Genomic DNA, 27,274 nt, shown 5'->3' with positions numbered 1-27,274 from the left:
GTTTTGACACGACCCTAGTAGTCTTTGATATCTTCCTTGCTACCTGGGATGAAAAGATGCTGATCTTATACCTTTACTACCCAAAGCTCTGTGCAAGAGATGGTACTGCTTTTTGTTTCATTTTTAAAAACTGAGTTATGATTTATATGTAGTAAAACATACATATTTTAAGTATTACAATTTGATCAATTTTGACAAATGTATACACCTATGTTATCCACACACCTATTAACATACAGAATATTTCTAGAAAGTTACCTGCGCCAATATTTTCCCATTCCCATAAGCAACTACTGTTCAGATTTCTATTACCATAGATGAGTTTTTCCTATTCTAGAACTTCATATAAATTGAATTATAAGAGTATATATTCTTTTATGTCTGAGTTCTTTCACTGAGCAAAATGTTTCTGAGATTCATTCACGATGTTACATATATTTGCAATTCATTCATTTTTTATAGCTGAGTAGTATTCTATTGCATCATATACTATAGTTTATTTATCTACTTTCTTGTTAATGGAAACCTGGGCTATTTCCATTTTGGGGGTATTATATACAAATATCCTAAGAACATGCTTTTACAAGGTTTGTGTGTGTGTTCACGTGTATGAGTGTGCACATACATTTTCATTTCTCTTGAATAAATATATAAGAGTAGAACTACTACATCATAGGGTGGATGTATGTTTAATTTTTTAAGAAACTGCCAGTTTTCCAAAAGGCTGTACTATTCTACACTCTGACCAATAACATACGAGCGGTCTTTGCCAACACTTTGTATTATAGATCTTCCTAATTTAGCCACTTTAGTGACTGTGTAGTGGTCGAAGCATCTGTGTTTAAGTAACTTTTTTTTTTTGCACAAGTATAGGTTTTGATGATAACTGTAAATTAATAATAGCAAACACTTGTATAGTACTTAATATACACCAGACCGTGTTCCCATACTTTACAAGTATATACTCAATAATACCTCTGAAGTAGGGATTATTATTATCTTCACTTTACAGATGAGAAAACTGAAGCACAGAGAGGTTCACTAACTTACATGAAGTCACACAGCTAGGAAATAGCAGATGCAGGATCTGAACCTAGGCAGTTTCGCTCCAGGGTTTAGGCTCCTGACTTGTAGGCTCTTCTGCCTCTTGCAAAGGTTAATTAGAATCTCTTGACTTCTCTAATGTTTTGCTGAGATGCAGGCAAATATCTCCAGTCAAGATTACATCATATTAATCAAAAAATCTTGTACTCAATGTAAAGCACATTTTTTTAGAGTTTCCTTCTATTTCTATGCATCTCACTTAGAACTTAAATATTTTTCCTTATATTAGCAGATCTCCAGTTCATTTTCCATTCTCTCTTCAAAAGTTTCTTATTTTGAGCACTGTTTTTGGTTAGGCAACTTTTCTGTAAGTCCTGATCTTCAAGTCCTAGACAGCTAATATATCAGAATGTTTTTTGCAGCAAGTAACAAACAAACAAAAAGGGAAAATAACTTTAATACTACAGTTCCATTATTTCAGTATCTGAAGATAGGGTAGTTCCAAGGTCCGTGAGGTCTGCAGATCAGCAATGCCATCAGAGCCCCAGTTCCTTCCATTTTTCCACTCTGCATGTTCTCCTCAAGCTGACATCCCCTCACGGTTGCAATAGAGCTGTCACTCTTCCAGGCATCACATCTCTATTCCAAAAGAAGGACCATCTCTTTTTTTCTAGGTCTCTTTTTAAGAGTAAAGAGAGCTTTTTAAGCAATGCATCAGCAAACTGCCACCATTGGCCAGAGCTGGGTTATATGTTTACCATGAACTAATCACTAGCGAGAGGAACAAGGTCATCATGATTAGCTTTGACCATAGCTTCACAACCAACTGTAGATACAATGGGTAATAGGCATCCCGAGCTAACAGTCCTCTCAGCCCTCAAGGCAGCCTGAGACTCTGCAATGGTCACCTCTAACCCTGAGCAGCCACATAGACATTTACCCTGGGGCCAGACAAACATTATCATTTTGTATGGACTCTGTGACATGAAAAAAAGTTGGGAAGCAATGGCTTAGAGACCAATTAGGATATCCCAAGTCCCGTGCGGGGTGATATTCATCTCTGAACCAATGCAGGCCTTTCAGGATGGAAGGAGGAGAATAATGGGTCTTGGAAGCAGGCTCAGCAAATGAACAGGAAACAAGAGAACTCATGAGGGAGCAAACACGGCCAATATCATGTCATACAACTGTCTCGTCTGTGTCCCACCCCCGCTGCTGCCCCGATGGCTCTGCCTTCCGAGTACTCCCTGCTCTGGCCCAACAGTCAGAGGGCAGGAGCATGCAGGATCCGGCTGGCCAGGTGGAGGCTCTGACCTGCCCCCGAGCCGAACCAGGGGGCAGACAGAAGAAGATCTGGCCCCCTTGGCAGCGATGGTGAGAAGTCTCACTGGGACCTGCCTTTTTGCCATGTGCCTGTTGGGCACCTCCAGAAGGGAGATGGGTGCCAACAGGATGCCCACCGTGAGTGCTGGACAGCTGAAAAATGACAAAAGCTCTCTTCGAGGGGCTTCCTGAAGCACCTCCAACGTACCTCTGAGTTAGGCTGGCCCTGGGGAAAGTCTATACAAAAACGAGTCTGCAGGTCAATCCATCCTCCCCTGCAGGAGGCTATCTCCAGAAAGACCATGACATTAACGGGACTAGCAGGGTCAATTGTGTCCCAAGTAGTAGTTTGGGTGCTTCCCCAAACGAGACAAATGACAGTTTCGTGGTTGCCTGTGGCTATGAAATTTCCTCGAGACAATTCAACTCTGGCTAAATTATATTTAAGTTAATAAAGATGGATTTAGAGGGCCAAAGAAGCTTAAAGGCCTTGGGCATCTAAGATGAAAAAGAGAAAATAAATGGTGCATCTTCTGTTCTCCTGCCCCAAGCTCTATGCCTCGGTTAAATAAAGAAAGAAAGAAATAGCCCCCATCATCCCTCTCCAGCCTTCTAAACGAAGTTTAGAGCATTAATAGAAGAGATAAAACACAATTGCTGAAATCCACTGAATAGTAAATGGGGAAACCATAGTATGAAATCAAACAGTGCAGTGAACGTGAAAAGCAAGAACTGTTCTCAGCTATTTCCAAATCTTAAGATTTTAGCGCATGACAGAGAGGCTACATGAAAAGACTTGGATGCATAATCCTTAGATTTTAACCAGCAATGCTCCACATAAACTTATTTCAACTCTACAATGAAATTCCATATCACTTTGAGATGACAAACATTTTCCAAGAGACTGAAATTTGCTCTCCCCTCTGGCTCTGAAAACATGCAAACCAATTTATACTGAGATAAAATGTGAAATATGCTTCTCCTGATGTGCTCAGGCAAGAGCAGCTCGTGTTGCAAGCATCACGGCCCTTAAGAAAGTTAGGAAAATTGGACAGCTCTACTAACAAATGGGATAAAATGAAAACAGATATAAAATATAAATTTTTGACTAGTAGAATGATGTAAATCAAAGTTGTTGACTAAAGTGTGGAAAAGAAGGATTCTCATTCACTGAGTGGTAGGCTAAATTGGTGCAACCTTTTTGGAAATCTCAATTCCTTCCCAACAGGGTATTTTTCTTACAGAAATTCTCCCACAAATGTCTGACATATAAGGATGTTCATTGTAGCATTGTCTTAGTCAAAATTGGAAACAACCTAAATGTCTGTTAATAAGGGACTGGTGAAATTAATTATGGTACATTCATGCCATTAAATATACAACAGTTATGAAAAATAATGAGATAGATCAGTATCTGTGATATGTTAGTAAGTAAATAAATACATTTCAAAATAAGATGTATAGGATGCTCTCACCTCTGTAAAAATTTATATTAATGTAATATGTATGCTACTACATGTTTAGAAAATATCTGGTGAGGGGCCGGCCCTGTGGTTGAGTGGTTAAGTTTGTGTGCTCTGCTTCAGCAGCCCAGGGTTCGCCAGTTCGGATCCTGGACGTGGACCTACACACTGCTCATCAAGCCATGCTGCGGTGGCATCCCACATAGAAGAACTAGAATGACTTGCAACTAGGATATACAACTATGTACTGGGGCTTTGGGGAGGAAAAAAAGAGGAAGATCGGCAACAGATGTTAGCTCAGAGCCAATCTTCTTCACCAGAAAAACAAAAACAAAAATATCAGTGGTGAATGTATACCACTGATAAAGTACTTTCACTTTTAAGCTATGCATTTTTAGAACAATTAAATTTATGAACTTATGTGATTTTAATGATTAAAAACTCTATGGTTCTCAAATTAGCACAAATACTACTTTTCATTTAATAGTAATCACATCAATAATAATTAATGATCATTATTAAATGGACACACTAGTGAAACACTTGGAGAAGACACCACTACATGCTGGGTGCTGTGACACAAGGTCAGAGTGGACATATCCTGTTCTCCAGAAAAATTCTATACAATAGCCTGAATCAAAGGTTTTAAATAGGAAGTTTTACAAAATTATAAAAATTATAGGTATCCTGGCTATAAACATTTTAAGTTCAGAATTAGGAAAGTAAAACAAGTAGAAACTTACCCCTTCATCCACTTAACATTTTCTGGGGGTAAAAACTATTAATAGTTTGGAGTATATATGTCCAACTCTCTTCTCCCATGTACAGGAACATATACACACATTTCTTGCATATATCTAGATCTATTTCTCTCTCTCTATACACACACATATACACATGTGCATTCTGCATGTTGTTCTGTCCTTTTTGTTTTTACCCAAAAATACATCACTGACAATGTTTGAGGGCTGTGCCATATAGCTCTCCTTCATTCTTCCTGCCAATCTCATACAATTCCACGGTACGGAGGTACCATCACTTAATTAATCGTCCTCCTATTCACGTCTCCACTGGGTTGCTTTGCACATATACCATTCTGTGAGAATGCCCTTCAGAGGATTTCCTAAAACGGAAATGTTTGGTCAAAGAAGGCACATATCCTACATGTTGACTGGCTACAACTAAACCGTCCTACAAAAAGGCTTTAACGATTTACCAGATCAATTATAATTTAATTCTTCTGCTTCAAAATAGCCATCTCCTCTCTGATCCTCATTTTAGGTAACTTCCTCTAGATGAGAGACAAGAGAGCACCCCATTTCTAAGACGCTTTTCCTTTTCTTTTTTGCCTATTTTATAGTCAGGGCCTTTTTCTTAAACTACAGTTTTTTGAGTTCTTGTCATGTCCCAGGCCCCTTATGTCTAAGCAGTCACAGGGCATTCTCCCATTGAAACCTGACCACAGCGCTATGAGCTATCATGTTCCCATTTTATAGATGAGGAAACTGAAGTTCGAAGAGGTTAGGCATCACGCTCGGGGTCCCACAGCCAGTAAGGGATGAGGGATGGGATCAGAACTTACATCCATCCGACTCCAGCATCTTAGCTCCCAAAGGATATGTGCAAATCACCAAAGGAAACAGATGAAGCTGTTCACCCCATTACAGTGTCTATTAAAACAGACCGATGTCATTAAATATCTGTAAATAATGAATGAAGCTGCTTTTGCTCGGGAAGGCACTGTTGTTTCCTAGGTTGCTGCTTCTTTTTCTTCAAGGTCCCTCAAGCCTGTAGCCACCTGCCTCATCCTCCTTCTCGTACAGAGGGCTGCTGGGGAAGGAGAGTGGACAAGGGCCGCATTGTGAGTAACTCACTCTCCTGCTCTCTACTTAATACTCAGTACCCCCAGTGGGGCCGCCCACGGCATTGGCCCCATTTTACAGACGAGTGAGCCGAGCTGAGCCAGGAGGTGACACAGGAGCTTCAGCACATAACCAGTTCTCCGGTTTTCTATTTTCTTCTTTTGAAACCAAGGGAAACAGATGAAGCTGTTCATCAAATTTTCATTTGCTGAACTTCAGCAAAATTAATAGCAACTTCCTAAAGAATACAATCTATTACAGAACCTAACCATATTATTGGCACTGACAACTTGTTTCAGGGTCATAATATAAGTTTAGAAGTGTTGTTGAAGACTGGGGGAAAAAAGCTTTGTTTGGTGAATATGTTGGCTCATGGTTTTATTTTCTGGAAAAACTTCAGATACAATTATATATATATATATACACACACACACACACACATATGTACATGTATTTATACATTTTTTGTATATATGTGTACACATATATACATATATATAAAATTCATTTATTTATACATTTAAACATGACCTATTTAGCTCAGGGAAAATACACACACAAAAAAAAAACAAGAGAAAAGAGAAAAGAATAGAAAGAACAATTAAATTAATCAAACATAATTAAAAAACAAATAAATTGATTTATTTAGAACACACAATATATAGCATAAAGGTGTGGCAAATTTTTGCTGTATTTGTAAGCTAATGGAGTATATGAGCCTAAAAAAAATTAAACTGATGCAACTTGGTAGTGAATAAAGGGCACTATTCAAACTCTGGCACTAACATCGCAAAAAAAATTTTTTTGAAACTCAGAGTTGGCTTCTCCATAAACTCAGAAGTTTATTAAAGGAAAAATACATTCACTAAAAAAAAAAAATCTCATTTCCAAAAAGAATCTGAGAGCAAAATCTTATGAGCTCGGCTGGAACTCTATCTGGCATCAATACCTAGAAAGATTAATATGTAAAAACCTTAAAGAAGAAAGAACCCCATAAATTTAAATATGAGCTAAGATTCTTTATAGCCTGACCAAATTGTTTCAAGCTTAAACATTAACTGTGTTTAAAAATTGGTATTAGACTAATTATGAAAAGTAAAGGTACTCTCTCTTCAGGAAATATTTGGGAAACACCTAGTATTACTTTTTGTTCTAGAGATTATAATTCTGTCATTATTTGTGGTTGATAATTAAACACAATAACCAGCTCTTGTAACTCAAAGGGTCAAACTCTCTTTATATTGTCCGTGCTTGCAGAATTTTAAAAAGCTTGGATGCAGCCAAAGACTTGGGGAGAGCAAGCTTTTAATTAAACACTAATGAAGACCAGAAAAAATGTTGGGTTTTTTTTGCTCCCAAGAATCCAAAAAATCCAAAGGATCTTTCCGTCCTTCACTCCAGTGGATGGGAACGACCTGAGACAGGGTCAGGATGATAAGCGACGTCCACAGAATGCCAAAACGAGAAAGTAAAAGGTCTGAAACGCCTGTCAGCATTGGTCAGGCCAAACAGGGCACCTTCCAGAGCCTAACCACAGGGCTGGGCTCAGGAAACAGCCATCACTTGACAGTCGGGGCTGACAAGAACTGCAGAAACTGCCAACTTCCCCACCCAGGCCTGGCCATGGGCGGGTACTTGCAGCTGGCTGTGCACAAAGGCTAGGGTCCTCGGGTGAGCTGCTTTTCACAGGGGCTGGAGGAAATCATCTGCTCTGTTCTCTAAAACGCTGCTTCCCTAATGAAATGGCCACCAGAGAACCCAATGAATGCATTCTCAATCAACGTACACTGGCCTCCGGCTGTTTTCCACAATGAAAACACGCACACACATACACAAATACATTTCAACATGCAGGCTTTTTTCCTGCATGAGGTTTCCAAAACTTCACAGAATGCAAACATTCTCTTTGGACAGAGTCCCCAGAATGTGGCTTCCTCCTCCTCCAAATCCTCAGTGTCTTCCTGGACCACATGCTGCCATGACTCTGGCCTAGATCCCCGTGACCTCTCAGCCAGACATCAGACAGGGCCTCCTAACTGCTCTTACCCCCTCCCCAGCCATTCCCCCAGAGGGGTCTGCGGAAGCTTCTTAAGATGTAAAGCAGATTCATTTGCTCATTTAGTCAACAAACGTTTCCAAAGGACACATTAGGCTCCAGGCACTGAGGATGCTATGGGGAACCAAGCAAACTTCCTGCACTCCTTCAGCTGACATTCTGGTCTACAAGACACAATCTGCATACAAACAAATTCCTAACGTCAGGTGGTGATAGACTTATGGAGAAAAGTAAAGCAGGATAAGAGAGAATGGACGGCGGGGGTGGGGGGTGGTGCGGGGAGCGCCAGCGCCTCTATGGTTGGGTGCCATCTGAAGAAAGACCTTCAGGAAAGGAGGGGGAAGCATGCCGTGTGGACTTCTGTGTGGACTTCTGGGTGACGAGGTTCCAGGCAGAGAAAACTCCAAGGGCAAAGTCCCTGAGGCTGGAACGTGCTTGGCAGGTCTAAGGGGCAGGAAGGAGGCCAGTGTTGCTGGAGGAGAGTTGGATGGGGGAAGAGCGTTGGGAGTTAAGAGCAGAGGTTCAGTGTGTTTGCTGTGGGTGGAGGGTAGAGAGACCCAGAGAAGCAGGAGCCAGTCACACAGAGCCTTGTAGGATCGGGAAGGCTGGCTTTTTCTCAAGATTGGGAAGTCACCGGAGGGTTTTGAACAGGAGAAGGACATGATCTGACTGACTTAGAACAAAATCACTCTGGAGGCTGGGTTCAGAATAGACTATCGGCATCAGCCAATTAGTCTCCATGAGTTCTTTGAATCCTGCTATGGCTCAGAGTCGGGTACAGGAAGAGATTAGAGCCTGGGAGAGTCCTAGGAAGGACTCCATGAGGGCAAATGTAGAAAAGGAAGAGGCTGAATGGTTTGCAAACTAAATCTATTCCACATAATGGCTGAGTGAGTAGGATTTGAATTTAGACAGATCAGAGCTCCAATCTTCACTCTTGAACAAGTTCCTTACCAGCTCTATACAACTTCCACATCTGCCAAATGGGTTTAATAATACCTATTCATGGCATTGTTGGGAGAATTAAGTGAAATGGTAAATAGCAAGTGCTTAGCACTACATCTGTCATATAGAAAGTGTTCATTAAGTAGAAATAACCAAAGCCAGCACTTTTTAAATGCTTACCATGAGCCAGGTGCCTAGTGAGGTCTTTATTTATATTGTCCACTGTTGTCTCCTCAACAGCCCCAGGAGGTAGGCGCTATTACCATCTCCATCTCATACTAAAGACAATGGGGCACCGAGAGGTCAAGTAACTGCCCATGTCACACAGCTATTAAATGTGAGTGTTTGGGCTTAAATCCTGGTCAGAGTTTGCACTCATAGGGACTAGCATGACAACTTTTGGCTTAGGATCAAGTTTGTGCAAGGAGTCCAAATTTTTACATTTGAAAATCTACTATTTCTCAATGTTATTTTTAACCTTTATACCAAACAAAATATAGATCTTATTTTATCTTTTGTATTGGTAAAGAAACAGGCTCAGAGCAATTAACTGGCTTGGCTCAAGGTCGCACAGCTGGTAAATGACGAAGCCTTGATTTTACCCCAGGTCCAGCCGACGACAGCCCATTCCATTTCCCTATTTTATCAAGGCCCTTTTCTCTCTCAGACAATAAGCATCTAATCACATTTTAATGAGACAAACTAATTTCTGTAAAAATATTTGCTGGCTACATTCCCAAGGGTAGCATGATGCTTGTAATAACTGGGTCTCCTTAGCAGTTGCAAATCTAAGGGTCATACTGAAGGAGAGCTTACACGGAGGAGAAAGACAGCAGTCAGTGGAGCTCCATAGCCTTCAAGCATGAGAATCTAGGCTTCTTAGTCCTATGGAGTAGGGTTTGGGGTTGGAAGCAAGAAAGTTAAATGGCTTCTTGTTGGAGAGACAGAAATAAAACAACTAATATTTGTCAGCATCTCTGCTTTCATAGAATAAACCAAGAAGACAATAGCATTAAGATGTCAGAGACTTCTGATAAAAAGCTGTGCCATGAAACCACGTGGGCACGGCGTCTCTATGCAGTGGTCAGTGGGCCTCTTTCCTGCTTGCCACACTAGACTATAATTCTTAATGGGGGAGGAAGGAGGAGCCAAGGCTTCTGAAGATTCTAGAAACTCCAAAGGTTATTTATATGCCTAAGAAATTGAGAACACTGCACATATAATTATTTTCCATCCATCCATCCATCCACACATACATCTAACACTGTTTTCAGTGCTTTTAAATATCAACACATTTACTTTTTATAACGATCCGAGGAGAGTAACTCTCTAAGGGCAGTACTATAATTGCCTATATTTTACAGCAGAAAAAATTGAGTCTCAGAGAACTCACATGGCTAACAAAAAGTCTGTTAGGATTTGAATTCAGGCAGTTTGGGTTGATAGACTTCATTTTTAAGCACTAGGCTATGTTTCCACCCAATGTTTGTTGAGTGAATGAATAAATGAATAAATAAGATTCTATCTTTATGTATTTACTTTTTAATAAAGTAGCAAGTCAGTGGCAAGAGGCTGAGCATGAGAGTCAACTACAGCTCTGTTCAAATTCCAGCATCATGACTTATTAGCTAATAAGTATATAAAACCAATAAAATGGGGTTTGTGATATCATCTTGAAGAGTTGTTACAAGGACAAAGAAAAGGCATGGCATCTAATAGAGCTAAAAATCCAGCCAACTCTCCCTTTCATTAGGGTATATACCCCAGAGAAGCTCTTTTATTTTTATTTATTTATTTTGAGGAAGATTAGCCCTGAGCTAGCTTCTGTCAATCCTCCTCTTTTTGCTGAGGAAGACTGGCCCTGAGCTAACATCCATGCCCATCTTCCTCTACTTTATATGTGGGATGCCTACCACAGCATGGCTTTTGCCAAGCGGTGCCATGTCCGTACCGGGGATCCAAACTGGAGAACCCCGGGCCGCCGAGAAGCAGAATGTGTGCACTTAACAGCTGCGCTACCGGGCCAGCCCCGAGAAGCTCTTGCTTATAAGCACAAGGAGACAAATACAAAGATTTTCACTGTCGTATTCTGCAACACTGAAAATTTGGGAACAACCTATATATCCATCAATAAGAGATTGGTATATTCATGCAATGGAATACAGGGTTTAAAACGAATTTAGAGAGAAATCCCAAAAACTGCTGAGAGAAAATAAGGTAGGAGAATGACACAACCATATATAAATTTTACCAACACAAAATAATGTATATTGTCTATAGATGCAAGCATGTGGCAAAATTATAAAAACATGCTGGGGAATTAAAAACATGAACTACAGGGTAGGATTAGCTTTAGGGAGAGGGGGGAGGTGCAAAGGTGATTTTAGCTGATTCTATGAAATGTTATTATATTACAAAAAAGTATCTGAAACAAACATGGTGAAATATTAAGATGCCTGAAAACTGACTGGCAGGTGTATGGGTTTTTACCTATATTGTCTTTTATATTTTTGTGTACTGAAATAATCCTCTAGAAGTTTTCTTTTTTAAAAAAAGATAATACATGCAAAGTGCCACATACAAGGCCTAGCACACAGCAGCTGTTCGATAAAATTAATAGCTTTTAGTCAAGGCAAGATAGTTAGACTATATAAAAGCACTAGTTAAGGAGAAAATAATTATTTAAGCAATGGGTTTTGCCCAAACAAAAAATCAAGAGACTAAAAAAAATTAGGACATTAGAGGAAAATGGTACTTTTTAATTTACCATATTCGCCAGCCTCTTTCATGGCAAAAGTTTATTTCAAGGATGCCAGAACGTATATCTGTTATATATGGATATATACACACACATGTATGTAATTACATACGGAGGCTTAATTTCTGCCTCTTTCCATGCTGTAAGTCATATGGTTTTGTTTATAAAATTTAGAACTACAGATCTTATTTCCTATTCGAATCATTCACACTTTTCCACAACCACCAAATTGGACATCACAAATATAATGTTCAGAATAAATGTAAGGAGGAGACGAACAGGAAGTTACTTTATGCTGCAGCTCCACCAAGAAAAGAGGGAATGAGAAAAACAAATACCAAGTAGAACAGGCAGGAAAGTCTATTCTTAACTTGGTGTTTTTCAAGCTGTGTAATAAAGGTTCAAAAACGCTTTTCAAAGATCCTGAGACTAATCTTGTGGATTTTAAATGACACAGTCTTTTCGAAATTTATTTACGTCAAGCGATGGGCTAAAATATTAAGATAGTTTTCCTTCTCAGTTTTTGGGTACCTTACCATCTTCGTTCCCTGCCATAAAACCCCAGTCTTCGGTTACCAGAAAAAGTGGAGGAGGAATTTTCTCAGTGATAAGTGAACTGGTATTTCATTTATCAGCCAACTTTTCTCTCCTTTCTGTATGTGTTACCACAAGTAGCTGACTCCACGGCTTCAGCAGAGTGTGGGATCCAGTCAGGACACCGCCCTGATAGTCAGGCCATGTTTTGAAGCTGAATTCTACGTCCTTCACATCAGTGCAATCCTTACTCTCCACTTCCTTCCTGCTGGGCCTGCCTTAGCTCAGGCTTCCATCCTAGCACCTGTTGGGCAGGCATGTGCAGAAGATGTCAAGTCTGCCCAGCCTTATTCCCTCAGCTGTCAGGAGTGTTTTGAGCTGACGGCTCTCAGCCCCCTCTGGGAATTGCCCTTCCTTAAATGTGAGCTGCCTACTTCAAAGTCACATTGCTTTCTCCAGGGCAGTCCGTCTCCAGTGATGGGTTAATGAAGGCGGGGGGAAAGAATCAGCCCTCTTGTTCCAACTGGGGACAACTTTCAGTTTCAGAGCTACCCGTGAGGTCAGCTGAGGCCTTTGTTGAGCCCGAATTGTAGCCCAACTTCTCCCTCTGCTCCATCCTACTTCCTTCTAGTCCCTTCTACAGGTGTTGATCCTCAGAGCGCTCTCTAGTAAACTTCTGGCTTATTCTTCTGTTTCAGAGTCTGCTTCCTAAGAAAGCAAGTCTGCATCAGCTTTCATGCTGCTCCCTGGCAGGACTGCTATTCCTGGCCCCTGTGGTTGAGTGGGTTACGCGACCAGCACTGACCAATAACACATGAGAAGTGATGTGAGCTACTTAAAGGCCAAGCATTAATTGCCAGAGCAAAGCCCCAAAGAGCTCTTCACTCTCTATCATGGCAATTGGCAATGTTCAGGAACATTCTGGGAGCCTGAGTGACAGTGATGAGCAGAGCTTACAGGGAACCAGTGATTGGATAGGTAGTGAACCAAAAATAACCTTTTAGTTCTTTAAGCCCCCTGGGGCTGTTTGTTGTCATAGCAAAACCCATCCTATTCTGACTATACACCTCGTCACTGCAACAGCCTCCTAACCTCCCTTCCTTTCCTGCCTCCACGATGCCACCCTCTCCCAAAGCTGTCAGCCTCACTGCTGCCAGGGAGAGTCCTAAATCAACCTCTGCCCTGCCCTGAAAGTTCTGAAGAAAAACACCAAAATCCTAATCTTCAAGTACAAGATCATTCAAGTTCAGATGTTATTCTCAATCAAAATCTCTGTCTCTGACTCTGGTTCTGTCTGTCTGTCTCTCTCAACTCATCAGCCTTAAAAAATTCCTTAAAATTCCCCCACAGCCATGTTTTCCCACACCTGAAATGCCCTTCTGCCTTTCTTCATGTAACTCCTACTTGTCCTTCAAACCTCAGCTTGAGAATCACCTCCTCCAGGAAGATTCCTTGGCTCCCCTTCCCTCCCCAGTGCTTTAGCCTGGCTGATTTAGAGTCCCTCCACTGTGCGCCTAGGTCATCCTGGGCAAAGCCCTTCCGTAGAGTTTCATTTCCTTAACTGTCTCCCCCACTTGACAAGAGATTTCTTGGGGGCAGGAAAAAGATCTATTTTGACTTTGTGCTGCTGACACCTTGGCACAGTAACTGGGACATGGTAAGCCCTTGATAATCATTTTAGGTACCAATAAATGGACAAATGCATGAATCAGTCTATAACTCCAATGAAGGACCACGTAAAGATAAACTGAATATTTGGTTATTAATTTCCTGGTGACTAGGTTTTTCATGAGAAAATTCTTCCATATTCCTTCAAGTTCTATTTTTCTACAATTTGATTCTGGACTTTTCTTCCTCTAGCATTCTCTGCCTAACATATTGCTTTTTTCCTAGTCCAGGGATTGGCAAGCTTTCTCTGTAAAGGACCTGATAGCAAATATTTTTGGCTTTGTGGCCAATACAGTCTTTGTATCAACTACTCAGCTCTAAGTAGTTGAGTCACGACCATTCAATTCTGCCATTGTAATGTGAAAGCAGCCATAGACAACATGTAAATGACTGAGCAGGACTGTGTGCCAGTAAAACTTTATTTACAAACAAGGAGGCTGGGGGCCAATAAAACTTTCTTTACAAACACAGGAGGCAGGCCAGTTTTCTCCTGTGGGTTATAGTTTGTCAGCCAGCCTTTCTAGTCAATATAACTCAGGACTGTGGAAAGCGAAGGGTGGGGACAAGCAAGGTGCACATGGTTTGAAATGCACACAGATCACTGAATGCTCAACAGGGAACTGTCCTTTGGGGGACTTGGTCTTTTGCAACCAATGTGGGGGGATGCAAAGTTCTGGTGTTACCAGTTTATGGTTCATTAGAGTCTTGGCTATAGAGAGATCATTTCCTTAGAGACCCTTGTGTGAGCTGCCTGTGACCTCCTAGATTTTTTGTATGGGTTTAAAGAAAATGTGGGTCTACGTGTGGAACACAAGTCCCAATACCCAAGGTCCACCCTACACACCCTGCTCTGGGAAATTTCAGTCTCTTACTGAACATCCTCGCATGTTCAGTTTCCAGAGAACCAGTCTCACTTATAAAAACAACAGTAATACTCTTAGCTACCCTCTATCAAGTACCTTCCATGGGTCTGATGTTAAGTCCTTTACACAACCAAGAGTTAACATTGACTGAGCATTGGCTAGTGCTGGGCTGGGTGCTCAGCGTTATACACATTTTCTCATGAATTTCTCACCCTACCCCATATTGCAGGTACTATAGTTCTCCCCTCTTAGCCAGGAGGAAATGAGGCTCAGAGAGGAAAAGCCTTTTGCTCAAGGTCAAATGGTCAAGTTGAGCCTACAGCCTCTGCCATGTTCCGCATGCTAACCACTCAATGCCCGCCACCTGCTTCCGGGGAGCCTCTTACGGTCACTTAAATATCCTGGATTCTGTCTGAGTTGCCTTCTGCTAGAAGCAATGACTGTACTCAGGGTTTGCAAGACATTCTAACTTTGAGACATTGGGGATGAGAGGAAAACTTAATCCCAAATAATAAACTGAGGGCTTTGTTAGAACATGTCACACTTAATAAAAAGCAAAGTGTACTGATCTTTTCTCAACAACATTCTCTCATCATTTTCTGCCTCAACTGTTTGTTCAACCTAATTAATTGCTATAATGCAATCCATCCAGGCAAGATTTAAGCAAGACAGACATATAACTGACGAATCAGCTTTTAAAATTGAGCCCCAAACTGAAGGTGAATGTCCTATGCCTGCAAATTTAACCTAATCCAAATTTGCACGCATAAAGTCAGTCTTCGCTAAAAGGCAGCCTCAGCCTGCTTTTTATTTAGTTGCCTTACTACAAAAATGCCTTATAGGTAGTATCTTACTTATTCATGGTTGTTGGCGAACTGAGGCACTTGCTTGTCCAATCTAGAGGTGGAGGAAGTGTTCAATTCCAAAGAAATTATGCCTTCCCAGCTTTGCCAGTCACGCAATAATGCTGTTGCCAAATTCCTGATGAATAGGTGGGAGATCTTATTTCACTTATAGTATATGAATAAACGAAACCCTCCCAGGGGACTGCCAGGTATTTCATGTAATGGATCTCTCCTGCCCCACCCTATTTCTCTCTAGAGTGATTGAGCCTGGGTTTCCTTACAAACAAGACTATTCAGACTAGAAGCAAGAAAAATGACACCTTTTTATCATCAAGAGGATAAAAAGTTGAGTCCAGTAAAATATGTAACTCTATGGTGTGTGTTTCCAGTTCATATGCCAGAAAGCTGGACAACATCATGGAACATTCCCCTCTATGGTTTGGAACTCATAATTATGGGATACCAACACAGGTATTCTAATGATGGGCCCCCACTCCCGTAAGTCAAATTACTGTGGTAAAATACTTACAAATGGATTTGTGCACTAATCCTTGTACTTACCCTGAAAACTAATTATTTTATTTAAAGAGCTCTGGATTTGAGATTCTAATAACGCAGGTGCAATGCACATTGCTGACTGCATCTCAACCAAGCATTGAGCTTCCCTCATTGTTTAGCGGGTTTGTGGTCTAGGGGCCAACCTCACACCCAGCTTCAGAAACGGGTCTGTTCCCCCACCAGCCCAAGCAAATCAAGATAATTCAGTGTTTCTCAACCTTTGTGTTCATGATCATCCCCTTAAGGGGCTTTTTAGATATTTCTTTTTGTTTTCTAGTCACTGTCTCCCCAAATTCTAATGCCACAGATATACTGTATATCTGTCTAAGTATTGTATGTCTGTGCTTTATATGTAAAAAGGGTAAGGTTTTTTGCCCCCCTCCCACCCCCAAGAAACAATTTTGCCTCCTGGGGGCATACCACTTCCACTGAGAATGCATGTAGTATAATCTTGTTGCCCGTGCCAATTGGTGCATGTCACTGGGGGTGGGCACAAACCCTAGGTTGACCTATCAGAGTGAAAACTAGGACTTCTTTTTGATAGTTGGTCGATACGAGAAATTCTCTTCCTTTCTGATGGGTTGATATGTGGATCTAAGCACTGGAACTGCTGCAGCTATCTGCTGTCACGAGGGAAGAAACCAGAGAGGAAAAAGCCAACACGCAAAGGAGACAGGGCTGAAAGAATCATGGGGAACAAGCAAAGTGCCCTGATCAAACCATACCTGAAGTTTATGCTACTGCTAGACTTTTTAGTTGTGTCAAAAGTCTCTTTTTATTCTGTAGGTTAGTTTGAGTTGGTTTCCTATTAAAATAAAAAAAATCCTAACTGACAGAACAGATATTTATTGAATGCTTCCTAAGCTCTAGGCACTGTGCTAAATGTCTTACACGTCAATTAATTCTCTCATCAATCTCTGTGATTAGTACCATTATATTTTCCATTTTATAAATGATGAAACTGAAGCATAGTAAGATTAAGTAACTTACTCATGGTCATACATGGGAGGAGGTAGGATTCACTCCTATGTCTGTTTAACTTGGAGCCTAAGGTATTAACCACTTTATTTTACTGCCTTTCAGTTCTATGCAATTTAAATCACCAATTTCTTGCTTGATGCTTAAAAGGCATTAGAGAAAATGGTGTTTCTTTGTTAACAATTAACTGTGTTGCGCAACTAAGAAATCTGTGGTTCTCCCAAGTTTCGAAATGTTTTTAAAAATCTTATTTCTCTAAAGACACAGGAAACTTCAAACTCAGAGATCATTTTCTCCTTCTAACTCAATACTCATAAAACGGCCAACATTATTTTGATATTCTTTCCTATCATAATGAGAGGGAATTGACTCAGTCACCATCTGTTTCACAGAAAAGAAAACCTATAGTTTAGTAGATTAATCCTTCAAGTTGCTGTTTCTGCTTAAAAATAATTATTGATCATCCTTATAAAGAACCCATCGGGTCTCAGGTTCCTGGAAACTTCATTTTTGAGTTGGTCACTAACAGTCGAAGAGATAAGTCACAGTCCCCTGAATCCTTAGGGACAGAGGTATGGAAGCTTGCTGGTTGGCTACAATACTTGTGTTCTCCTTTTGAAAGTTTCTCAACATTAAAAAGCAAAAAAGAAGCTATATCCAGGCGCTTCTCCTACAGACCAAAGTGCACAATGATTTCCCAGAAGAGAAAAAGAGTGGGAGGAAGACATACCTCTGGCTCCAAAACCCCAAGTGATCTGTGTCATGTGGCCAGATGGGAGACATCCACAGCTCCAGAATACTCTCAAACCCCCACCTGCTGCCCTGGTTCTCAACCTGGCTTTTGGATTCCATCAAAATGCAAGACATCGCAGACATGTTATCCAGAGCCGGCATCATGAAAGCACGAAGCGAAATGTTCCTCCCATTTTCAGAAGGATGACAGGAGGTCAAAGATAACAAGGGGACACTGATTCTTTAGATGCCCACAGTTTAACCTCAGGTGCTGGTCTTTTAATTTTGCTTGATTGATGGAAGACAAGGGCTTGTCAAAATCAGGTGCTTGACCACATATGGGGCATAATACAATGAGATATAAATTATGGCCATATTGGGAGTGGGGTCAGGGTAGGGGGAATCCAGGAACTGCAACAAAGCTATTTGCATCACAGGAAAGAAAATGTGATGCTATATTCTTATAGTAAACACCAAGTATAATCTTCCTAAACACAATGTAGGTTTTTTTTAATCTCAAAGATATTAACAAACAAAGCACAGGACTTTTAAATTCACAAATGACTGTTAAAAATAAAAATCCAGGCAAGCTGCAGTCCCACAGATGATAAATGGTCTCCTAGTTGAACAAAGTTGCTGCATTTTTTGCCTGCAGGATGGGACCTAGCAGAGAAATAAAGAGGCTGTGTTGTGTGACAGGGAGTAAATCCAAACGTAAGCATTCTAACGCTCAGCCAGGCCACCCCTCCCTTCCCCAGCCCATCATCCTCCTGCAAAGTGTTCACAATTTGCTGTCCTTCCTTCCAAAAGCCAGTAGACACAGAATCAGCTTTTCCTGGCTCTGCCTTGCAAGTTGGGGCTGCCTGATGGAAAACTGAAATAAAATCAAAGTGAAGAATGCATTAAGGCCCCTCTGCCTGTAAACTGGTGTGAAATCGTTGCTCCTGAAATGCCCACCTCCACACCAATGAAATAAAAAAGAAGGAATCATTTGAACATCAAAGTGGCTTCCGGCAGACCGTCTGCTGCAAAGCTACAGCTTTCTTAGCTAAGTGCCAGCCAGCACACCATCCCTCTATAACAGATGTCTGCAAATGCGAGGACTAACTTGCAAATGCCCCCTCAAGCCCGATGGGGAAAATTCACAAGCTCTGTCAGGCAACAGTTACCCATAGCTGCTGAGCATTTGACCCAAGAGTCGAGCAGCCCGCTAGGAGTTTAAAAAGCGAGAGGTGGAGGGAGAGAGAGAATAAAATCATACAGGTGGAACCGGCTTCCCCCGAGCGCCCGGCATCCTGCAAGGGCCCTCGGGCGCCGCGCGCCCTGGCTCACCTGGTACACGTCCCGCAGCCCGCACCACGTCCGCAGCACCTGGTGGCAAGCCCGCAGCCTCTCCGTGTACCATCTCCGCAGCGTGGACACGGTCAAGTTCCACACGAAGCGGCTGCCGCTGAACAGCAGGTCCTCCACTCCACACATGAACACCGAAGCCATGCCTCCTCCTTCCCTCGGAACCCGGGGGTGCCCGGTTCCCGCAGCTGCAGCCAGCGAGTGCGCCCACAGCTGCCCGACCGCCTGGGCTCTCGACGCCGGCTTCTGCTGGCGGCCGGGGGTCAAGCCTTCCACCAAACTCGTCTTTCACCGGGCGTCCTGGCCAGGCTCCGGCGGCATGCCCCCGGATTGGGCGCCCGCCAGCCAACGGCTGCGGCTGGCACACACAGAGCCCAGTGTCCACCCCGCCCGCTAGCTGGCTGCGCCGAGCAGGCTGCGCTAAGCTCCGCCAGGCTAGCCCTCGGTGCTCCCGGGGCACGGGAAGCCCTGGCCGGCGAGGACTCCCCCTGGCGCTTCCCGAGCGCGCTGGGCAGGGGGTGGTGCGGAGCAACTCTTTGCAGGCAAAGAAGAGAGCTGCATTTCAGCGCCCTCGGCTTGCACGTCCTGCACACACCGCATATACACATAAACACACGCGCGCGCACACCCCCTCTCCGCCCCCGCCCGAGTCTCCTAATCTGCTTTGGGGAACACCGTACTCTACACTACAGGGTATTTCCTTGGCATCTTGCTCTGTCCACACTGATAAATACCTCTGGGCAGCCACAGATTCAGGAGGAAAAAAAAAGGCTCCATAGCATCCCTTTGGACCCCACTCCTGGGGGAACAGCCTTGAATGTTTCCTTGGTTGTGCTGTGAGCCAGGAGATGAAGATAGCAGTCCCAAAGCAACAGTGTGTGTGTGGCTCCAGAACCTGCCTTTGCTCCTAACTTGAGGGTCTGGGAGAAAATGACAACCTGCCTGCTGTTGCCAGCCAGAGGCAGGTTCCCTCATCCCTTGCACTGTGCTAATTCCACAGCAGTCAGTTCAGGAGAAAAACAGAGAGGATTCTTGGGCTCTAGCAAATGGCTTCCAGTTACTATCTGTGGGGAAATAGAGGCTCACAAGAGAATCCTTGGTTCGGTTCTGGAAAATTCAGCCTCTGGACATGTCTACCAGCAGCTACCAGCACAAACCTGCACAGGTAGTTCATTCTCCAATCAAAACTGAAGGAAACTCTTCCACCACTTGCAAAGTCACCAGATAATTAATGTTTTTTCAAAGTTCTCCCCCAGGAATTGATACTGCCTAAGGCATTTGGAAAAAGGAGCCGAGGAGTCCCACATACCAGCAGTCTCCATTTTCCTTTAGAATCGGTGTAGATTGCAGCCCCATCTCATCCTATAACATTTCTCACAGCAAAAGCACTCAGCAAATCTCAGGATGTTGTTTTTCCCTGAATCCATCTGTAGGACAATTGTCTGTATTTGATTGGTGGTTTCACACCTGGGCTGTTATCTTTGCTATTAAGTGGCAGAAGGGTAGGCCTTTCTCCTGAACTGGCTCAGAAGGCTTTGGAACAGATTATCAACAAGGAAATCAGCTTTATTTCAGGTTTCAAATGTGCCTTTGGAATCTTAATACAGGTGAAACTCAATCAGTCAAAAGAACACAAAAATCTGTTCTCAAAGTCCCTGTTGTTTTCAAAGTGACCATAATCAGGAAACTTTTAGACGATGTCTCTTTGACTACTTTTCACTTCTTTTTATTACTAACAAAATTGCCCGAGGGTTTGTTAATTCGGTTAATAGGACACAAGACCTGATCCAAGATTTGCAAACCTTTCTTCACAGTAAATCTCCTCCATGTGTTCATTAGTATTAGCAGTCTGAAGATATTCTCTGAGATGGTGGTCACAGTGTTTATACAAAATCAGAATATATTGGGTCTTACTGAATCAAAAGAAAATGAACTAAGTATAGTTTGAAAAAGAAATGTCATCATTCTAATGGAAAACTACTGAACTTCAAAAATGGCCTATTAGTATGAGTAAATGGTGGTGGTACATTTATTTTTTAACAATGCAGTGCGACTGTGTTCTCGGAAATGTCAGGCAGCCAAGGGAATACCAGAATAAAATCTACAACAGGTCAATTATCTCCGTCTCATGACACCATCCTCTCAGAAGAGATGCTCTAGAAATACCATGGCTGTTACCTATCTGTGCATAGGTCCAAAGTCAGTGGTCAATTCCAACCTCAGGCATTTTCATTCAAGGTTTCCAAAGTCGATTCTTACACTATTTTCTAGAAAAGGAAATGTGGGATAATGGGGGTTCTCAAAGTGTGGGCCCTGAACCAGCAGCATCACATCACCTGGGAACTTGTCAGAGATGCGAGTTCTTGGGCCGGCTCCAGAATCAGAAACGATGGGGTGAGGTCAGTGATCTGACTTCTCACGTGGCCTCAAGGCATTCTGACTCCAGGTGAAGTTGGAGCACTCCTGTTGTAGGGTGTGGGAGTTAGGACCTGCGTCTCCTAAGAGACACACACTTGACTCAAACCCCTGCTCCTTAAGACCTGTGGCCCCTTGTACAAGCTCCTTAAACCCACAAAGCCTAACGTCCTCTTCTAAAAAATGGGGATAATATCAGAATCCACTGCATAGGGTTTTGGGGAAGGTTGAGTAAAATATCCCATATAAAGAATTTAGTGTAGAGGCTGGCAAAGAGTAAGGACCCAAAGAAAAACTACCACCACCACCCAAATCAGGATTTGTTTCCATTTTTTTGTAGTCAGATAAAACAGTGTAAGTAAAATGTGTTTTTTAAAAATTTCAACTATTTATCTATATCTGCTTTCCTATCTTTTTCCGTGTGTTGGAGGTTAAAGTTGGCGGTGGCTTGTTTTCAGGGAGCAGTTCTGCGACTCTCACAAAAGCACAAGTTCCCAAAAAGCTTTTCAAAGCTCTACCTTCCCCACCATGGCCAGCCTTTCCTGGGGACTCAGAGAAGTGTACGCTCAAAGCTGGATGCCAGACAGGAAAAGACATCTTGTTCCTACCAATGCAAACACTGATGCTGCTTCTTATCCGAACAGCTTTCTCTCCTGCAGGAGAAGTTCGAAGTGCTAGGACAGTGGGATTTGAGAGGGAAGGAAGTGCAAGTTCCTCCACACCAGGGACTGACAGTGGGAGGCAACTGAACCCAGATGTGTGGCAGTGGAGAAAAGAGAGACCCATGAGTGGCATCCTTAAAATGGACTAGCCACAGGGGACAAACCAGATCCCAGACACACACCCTTGAAGCTGGTCTAAAATTTCCTATGGAAAGGGAGCTAAATCAAGCTAGCTTCAAAATTATCTTGCTGCTTCTTTTTTTTAATGTAAGAAGAGGGTTTTCTTTCCTCTCCGGCATGAAAGTTCTCTGCAACACACTGTAATTTCCTGCAGCTCTCTCTGGAGGCTTAAAAAGATGCTTCAGGTGACAGCATTACTCATAGACCTGGGAGTTCTGCTACAGACGTAAAAGAGAAATTGTCATTATCCCTGGGGCTCCTGCAGGTTCTCCTTTGAGCAAGCAGCAGGAAGAAGAGCACAGTGCTGAGAAAACAGCACAAAATGCCAACCCCTGTCTCTAGAAAGCGGCAGCCAGTTGGGAACACAGCAGCTTCCAGTGGTCCCCTCTGCCCATTAAAAAGACAGAGTCCAGGGGCTGGCCTGGTGGTGCAGCAGTTAAGTTTGTACACTCTGCTTCAGCAGCCCGGGGTTTGCTACTTCAGATCCCAGTGTGGACCTAGCACCATTTATCAAGCCATACTGTGGCAGGCATCCGACAGAGGATGATGGGCACAAATGTTAGCTCAGGGGCAAACTTCCTCAGCAACAAGAGGAGGACTGGGGGCAGATGTTAACGCAGGGCCAATCTTCCTCAAAAAAAAAGAAAAGAAAAGAAAAAAAAAAGACGGAGTCCACCTAACACCTATGGGCATTTTTAAACTGTACTCTCTACACACCTGAAAAACCAGTGTGGCTAAATTCTGACAGCGCATGAACATCTGACATAGGGCTCGAGGGGGATGAAAACAAGGTCTAGTTCAAGGGCTCTCAATCAGGCGCAATTCTGCACCTCCCTTCCAAGACATCTGGCAATGTCTGGAGACATTTTTGGTTGTCACAACTGGACGGTGCTACTGGCACCTAGTGTGTAGAGGCCCGGGATGCTGCTCAACATCCTGCAGTGCACAGGTCAGCACCCACAACAAGGAGCTCGCTTGCCCCAAATGTCAGTGGTGCGGAGCCTGAGGAACCCTGCTCTAGTCAAACACTATACTCTGCTCCTCCTCTCTCGTGACTTTTGTTGTGGGGAAACATTCTCCCCTCTTGATACTTTTCTCCCCAAAAGGCAGATTGGGGAAGAAATGCAACAATCACTCTGTCATGGTTTTCCCGCACTCACAAAGAGCTGTAATGAACTGAAAGCCTTTTGAGAAAGAACTGGAATGCCATTTCCTATTATTTCCATTTACCTTTTTGGGTTTTTTTTGATATTTATCCTAAAACCGAGGCATAGTAATTTTCATCATAAGCTATTTATATTTTGACACTTTAACTTTTGGTTTTATCATTTCATTTAAATTAGAGGCTCTTTAGTAGGGACAAAGCCTTTTTTGGGCACATTAAAAAAAATTCTCCCCAAGTGACCCCAAGGTGGAATGCCGATGCCTCCGGTGGGCCATGCACTGCTGCAAGTCTCTCGTTGCACACAGGACAAGAGGTCTCCCCTTTCGGTCTAATTCTCTCGGTTAAACTGTAAGCTTTGTGAGGAGAGCCTGTGGGTGAGGTGGAGGTGGGGTAGCTGGATGGTCCCTCCTTGTGCAGAAGTACCCCATGCTTTGGAAAATGTTAGGTGACCTTGGGCTCTGCCCACTACATGCCAGTAGTGTCCCTAATCATTATGACAGCAACAACAAACAGCACCTCCACACACTTCTGAATGCCCCTCGGTGGGGTGGTAGCTACCCCCCTTCAGAAACTGGTGGAAGTAGGGAAAGGGTCTTATTCATATTTGTTTCCCTAGTGGCTGGCACAGGGCAGGCAATCAATAAACGTTTACTGAACTGACAAATGAATGACTATTTGTCTCAACAGTGAATACAGAAAGAAGTTCATCCATTCCCAAAATACATACTCTTGTTCATTAAAAAATTATGTATTGAGTTTGCACGATGTGTCAGGCAGGGAACGAAGTGTGCAGAATGCACTGTGACAAAACAGAGATGATCTCTGTCTAAGTGGGTCTTAGAGGGGGAAGGCAGACCTTTGAACAAGTAACATAAAGGAGCAGGCACTGCCACTTGTTACGTAACAGAGACATGTAATGTCGGATGTGGGGGCAGGGCTGGGGATGCCTCCCTCAGGACAAGACAGTGCAGCGAGACCTGAAGGGGAGGGATGGGGGGACACGACACAGAGCTGTAAGAACTGCATGGCAAGAGGGATCCCGTATTTGTGGAACTTGAAGGAAAAGGGCAAGAGGGGATGCTTGAGAGGTAGGGGGCCAGGGGAGCCCAGCTGGGAGGCAGCCGCAGAGTTCTAGGGGTGAGAAGAAAGGGCCTGAGGTAGGGTTGTAGGAATGTCTACAGAGGATGAAGGAGTCAACACAGTTCTCCACCCTCTGGGACCACTGGGCCTTAACACACAGAATGGGGTGAGTTTGGCGGGCCCTTTAAAGCAAGCATCTCTTGCGGCCTCTGAGAGGGCTGAGCAGCTGTGCAGAGGCAGGCTCCTCACTCAGGGGGCCGGCATGCCCCTCCCCTCTGTTACATCCGCCCTAGGGAGGAGGCAAGAGGGCTTGGGGAGAGACAAGTTCTGCTTCAATCCCTCTAGCGCCAGAGGCTAGGTGGTCATGCTCCTCCCTCCTCCCCTGCTTTCTCTCCTCTTTCCCTTTGGCTGAGCGAGGGAGGAGCCTCCTTCAGTCTTGGCCTCAAGCAGGAGGAGCTGGAGGGGAGCAGGCAGAAGCAGTGGAATCCTGCAGGGGAGGGGACCAGCCATTATCACCCGGAGCCCGGCTGACTAGCAGGTTGGTTAAGTTGTACAGCTGCCTTCAAGACCTTGAACATCATAAAGGGCTAAAAACACTACACACTAAATAATATCCAGCCCTGAGGCATCTCTCCAGCTTCCATTGTTTGGCAAACTCATCCTACTCCTAGGAGAAAATAAAAAAAAGAAAGAAAACAAAACAAAAGCTTCCCATCATCCTCAAAAATCTCTGTTATTTTATTAAATCAAATTCTCCTTGCTCAAAGGAAAAAGGAGGGCTGCTCTCTTTATCGTGTAAAGTATAAAAAAGGGAGCAGCACATTAGACTCTCCACTGGATCCATTTTTACTAGTTTATCCACTGAGCAGATATTGGAAAGTCTTGCCGGTCTAGTTTTACAAGTCATCTGTGTAGATGTGAAAGCACTTGAACGGGATGACGGCTCCAAGGAAGCCCACGTAGATCAGAGGGAAAGGGCTGACCTTCTTCCTGAAAGAAGAAATAGTATCAATCTTGTGATTTACCTCCCACCCCGAAAATTTGTCACCTTTCATTTACACTTAATTTATATGCACACCAACCAAGACAAGAATAAAATAGTAATAAATTGGTCTATATAACACCCATTTTTCCTAAATAAATAACGGCAGCTCCACATGTAGCGTCAGTTGATTCTCAGAATATTCTCCCAAGGCCAAATGGAGCAAGGCATTGCTGGCCCCAATTCACGGGTAAAGAAACTGAGGCGTAGAAAAGCAAGGTGATTTGCTGAAGATCAGTGGAAAAAGCATTTACCAGCGTCTGAAATGGTGTAGCTGCTAATTTTTCAGTCCTTCTACTTTAATTAAAAGACAAAACGACAATTTCTTTTGTATTTATTTATTTATCATTTGCTTTGGCCTCATACAAAAATTGATAGGGTATAGATGGCTCTAGGACTTATTTGTTCCTCCAGGAACCGAATGTGACAAAATGCCTACGTTTTGGGTTTACCCAATTTAAATAAGAATAAAACAACCATGAGAAAAAAAAGAAAATCTATGACGAAAAGTCACTAAATATTTTGGGGGAAGATAAGAGAGTAGTTATTTGAAACCCAATGAGCCTTCCCTCCTGTATAATAAGTGGTAGAAGAAAGAAAAAAGATACATGAAAAATCTTGCCTCTCCAAAGATCAATCATACTATCTATGTGCAGATAATTGCAGTAAAATGAAAAACAGAAATCGGCCAGGATCAGTGGCTTGCAAAGTAGTAAAAACTCTGAAGGCCAGGTATGTTCTAGTCATCAAACAAATATGGGCAATAGGTTATAAAAACAGATCATTTTCCCATTATTACTAAAAAATACAGACTGATTTGGTAGGATTATTGCTAGGAATTTCAACTATTTGGCCCTTAGCAGCAAGTGCAAAATAAAAGCAAAGTCTAGTATCCAAAAAACAGGGACATAAAAGTATTTCTTGTGTCTTGCTACCCTAAAATTAACTTAAAGTTGACAGTAGCGACATGTTGTTCTCAACTACAAAATGGACAGTCTACAAGAAGATAAAGAAGCCAAAAGCAGCATGCTACCGGCCTCAAGGCCTACGGCTATTTTATAAAGTTGAGAAAGCAGTTGTGTATTCTTCGGACCAAGAGTTCAGAGAGCACCAGGCAGTATTTGAGAGGAACGAAGCAAAGAACTACTGTACACGATCTGGTCTTGAGTCATTAACAGAGGAAGAAAACAGGGGTTTCGCTTCTGAAGGAGCTGGCACTAAAGAAATTTAAGGCAGACCTCCTCACCCTAAAAAGTTTTCATTATTGTCTCAATCTGGTGGGCTTAAAGATAATTTTGGTTTATTTTTTGCATGTTTATGTATTTTGGCACATAGTGTTGGTTGTCTATCCATCAGCCATTTACCCCTTTTTCAGAGACTCTGATTTTGTGGGTGGCCATTTGTCATGCCCCTGGGATGAACTATGATTGATGTAACGGAAGGCATGACACCCCATTCCGGCAAGAAGATATGAAATGAAGCTTTCTAAACAGTTCTGGAAAATTTCCCTCTTTGAAGAGCTGGAACAGCCTAAGAATTTTGTCAGCACATCCCTTGCTTCTTGCTTAGGAAACTGTTGTATGAAGACGCCACGCACTGAGGTACAGCAGCCATTTTGTGATGAAGAGGACATGTATTGAGAGCAAAGATAGTAGAAAAGAGGATGGTAAAAGCCTGGGTCCTTAATGAATTGTTTAGATGTCAAACCAACTCGGGAGCAGCCTACTTTCAGATGACTTGTAAGAAGATGT

The 27,274-nt window shown here is 42.7% G+C and overlaps 1 protein-coding gene across 4 annotated transcripts in view; it reads right to left on the bottom strand.

Annotated features, from left to right (window-relative positions):
• Window positions 1–27,274, bottom strand: part of FRMD4B (FERM domain containing 4B) — a 308,178-nt gene that overhangs the window by 148,251 nt on the left and 132,653 nt on the right. Inside the window, exon 1 of one of the 4 annotated variants that reach the window (XM_001916183.5) lies at window positions 18,962–19,635. The exons of the other annotated variants lie outside the window; for them this stretch is intronic. Coding sequence (XP_001916218.2) covers window positions 18,962–19,123 — 162 coding nt within the window. The 5' untranslated portion in view covers window positions 19,124–19,635. Of the gene's footprint in view, window positions 1–18,961; window positions 19,636–27,274 lie in introns of those variants that run through there. 4 annotated transcript variants of the gene reach the window in all.

The sequence above is a fragment of the Equus caballus genome, chromosome 16 (genome assembly GCF_041296265.1).
Source record: "Equus caballus isolate H_3958 breed thoroughbred chromosome 16, TB-T2T, whole genome shotgun sequence".
In the NCBI taxonomy this organism is placed as follows: Eukaryota; Metazoa; Chordata; class Mammalia; order Perissodactyla; family Equidae; genus Equus; species Equus caballus.
Note: the sequence above shows the minus strand (reverse complement) of the source record. Positions and strands in the feature narration are given on the sequence as shown.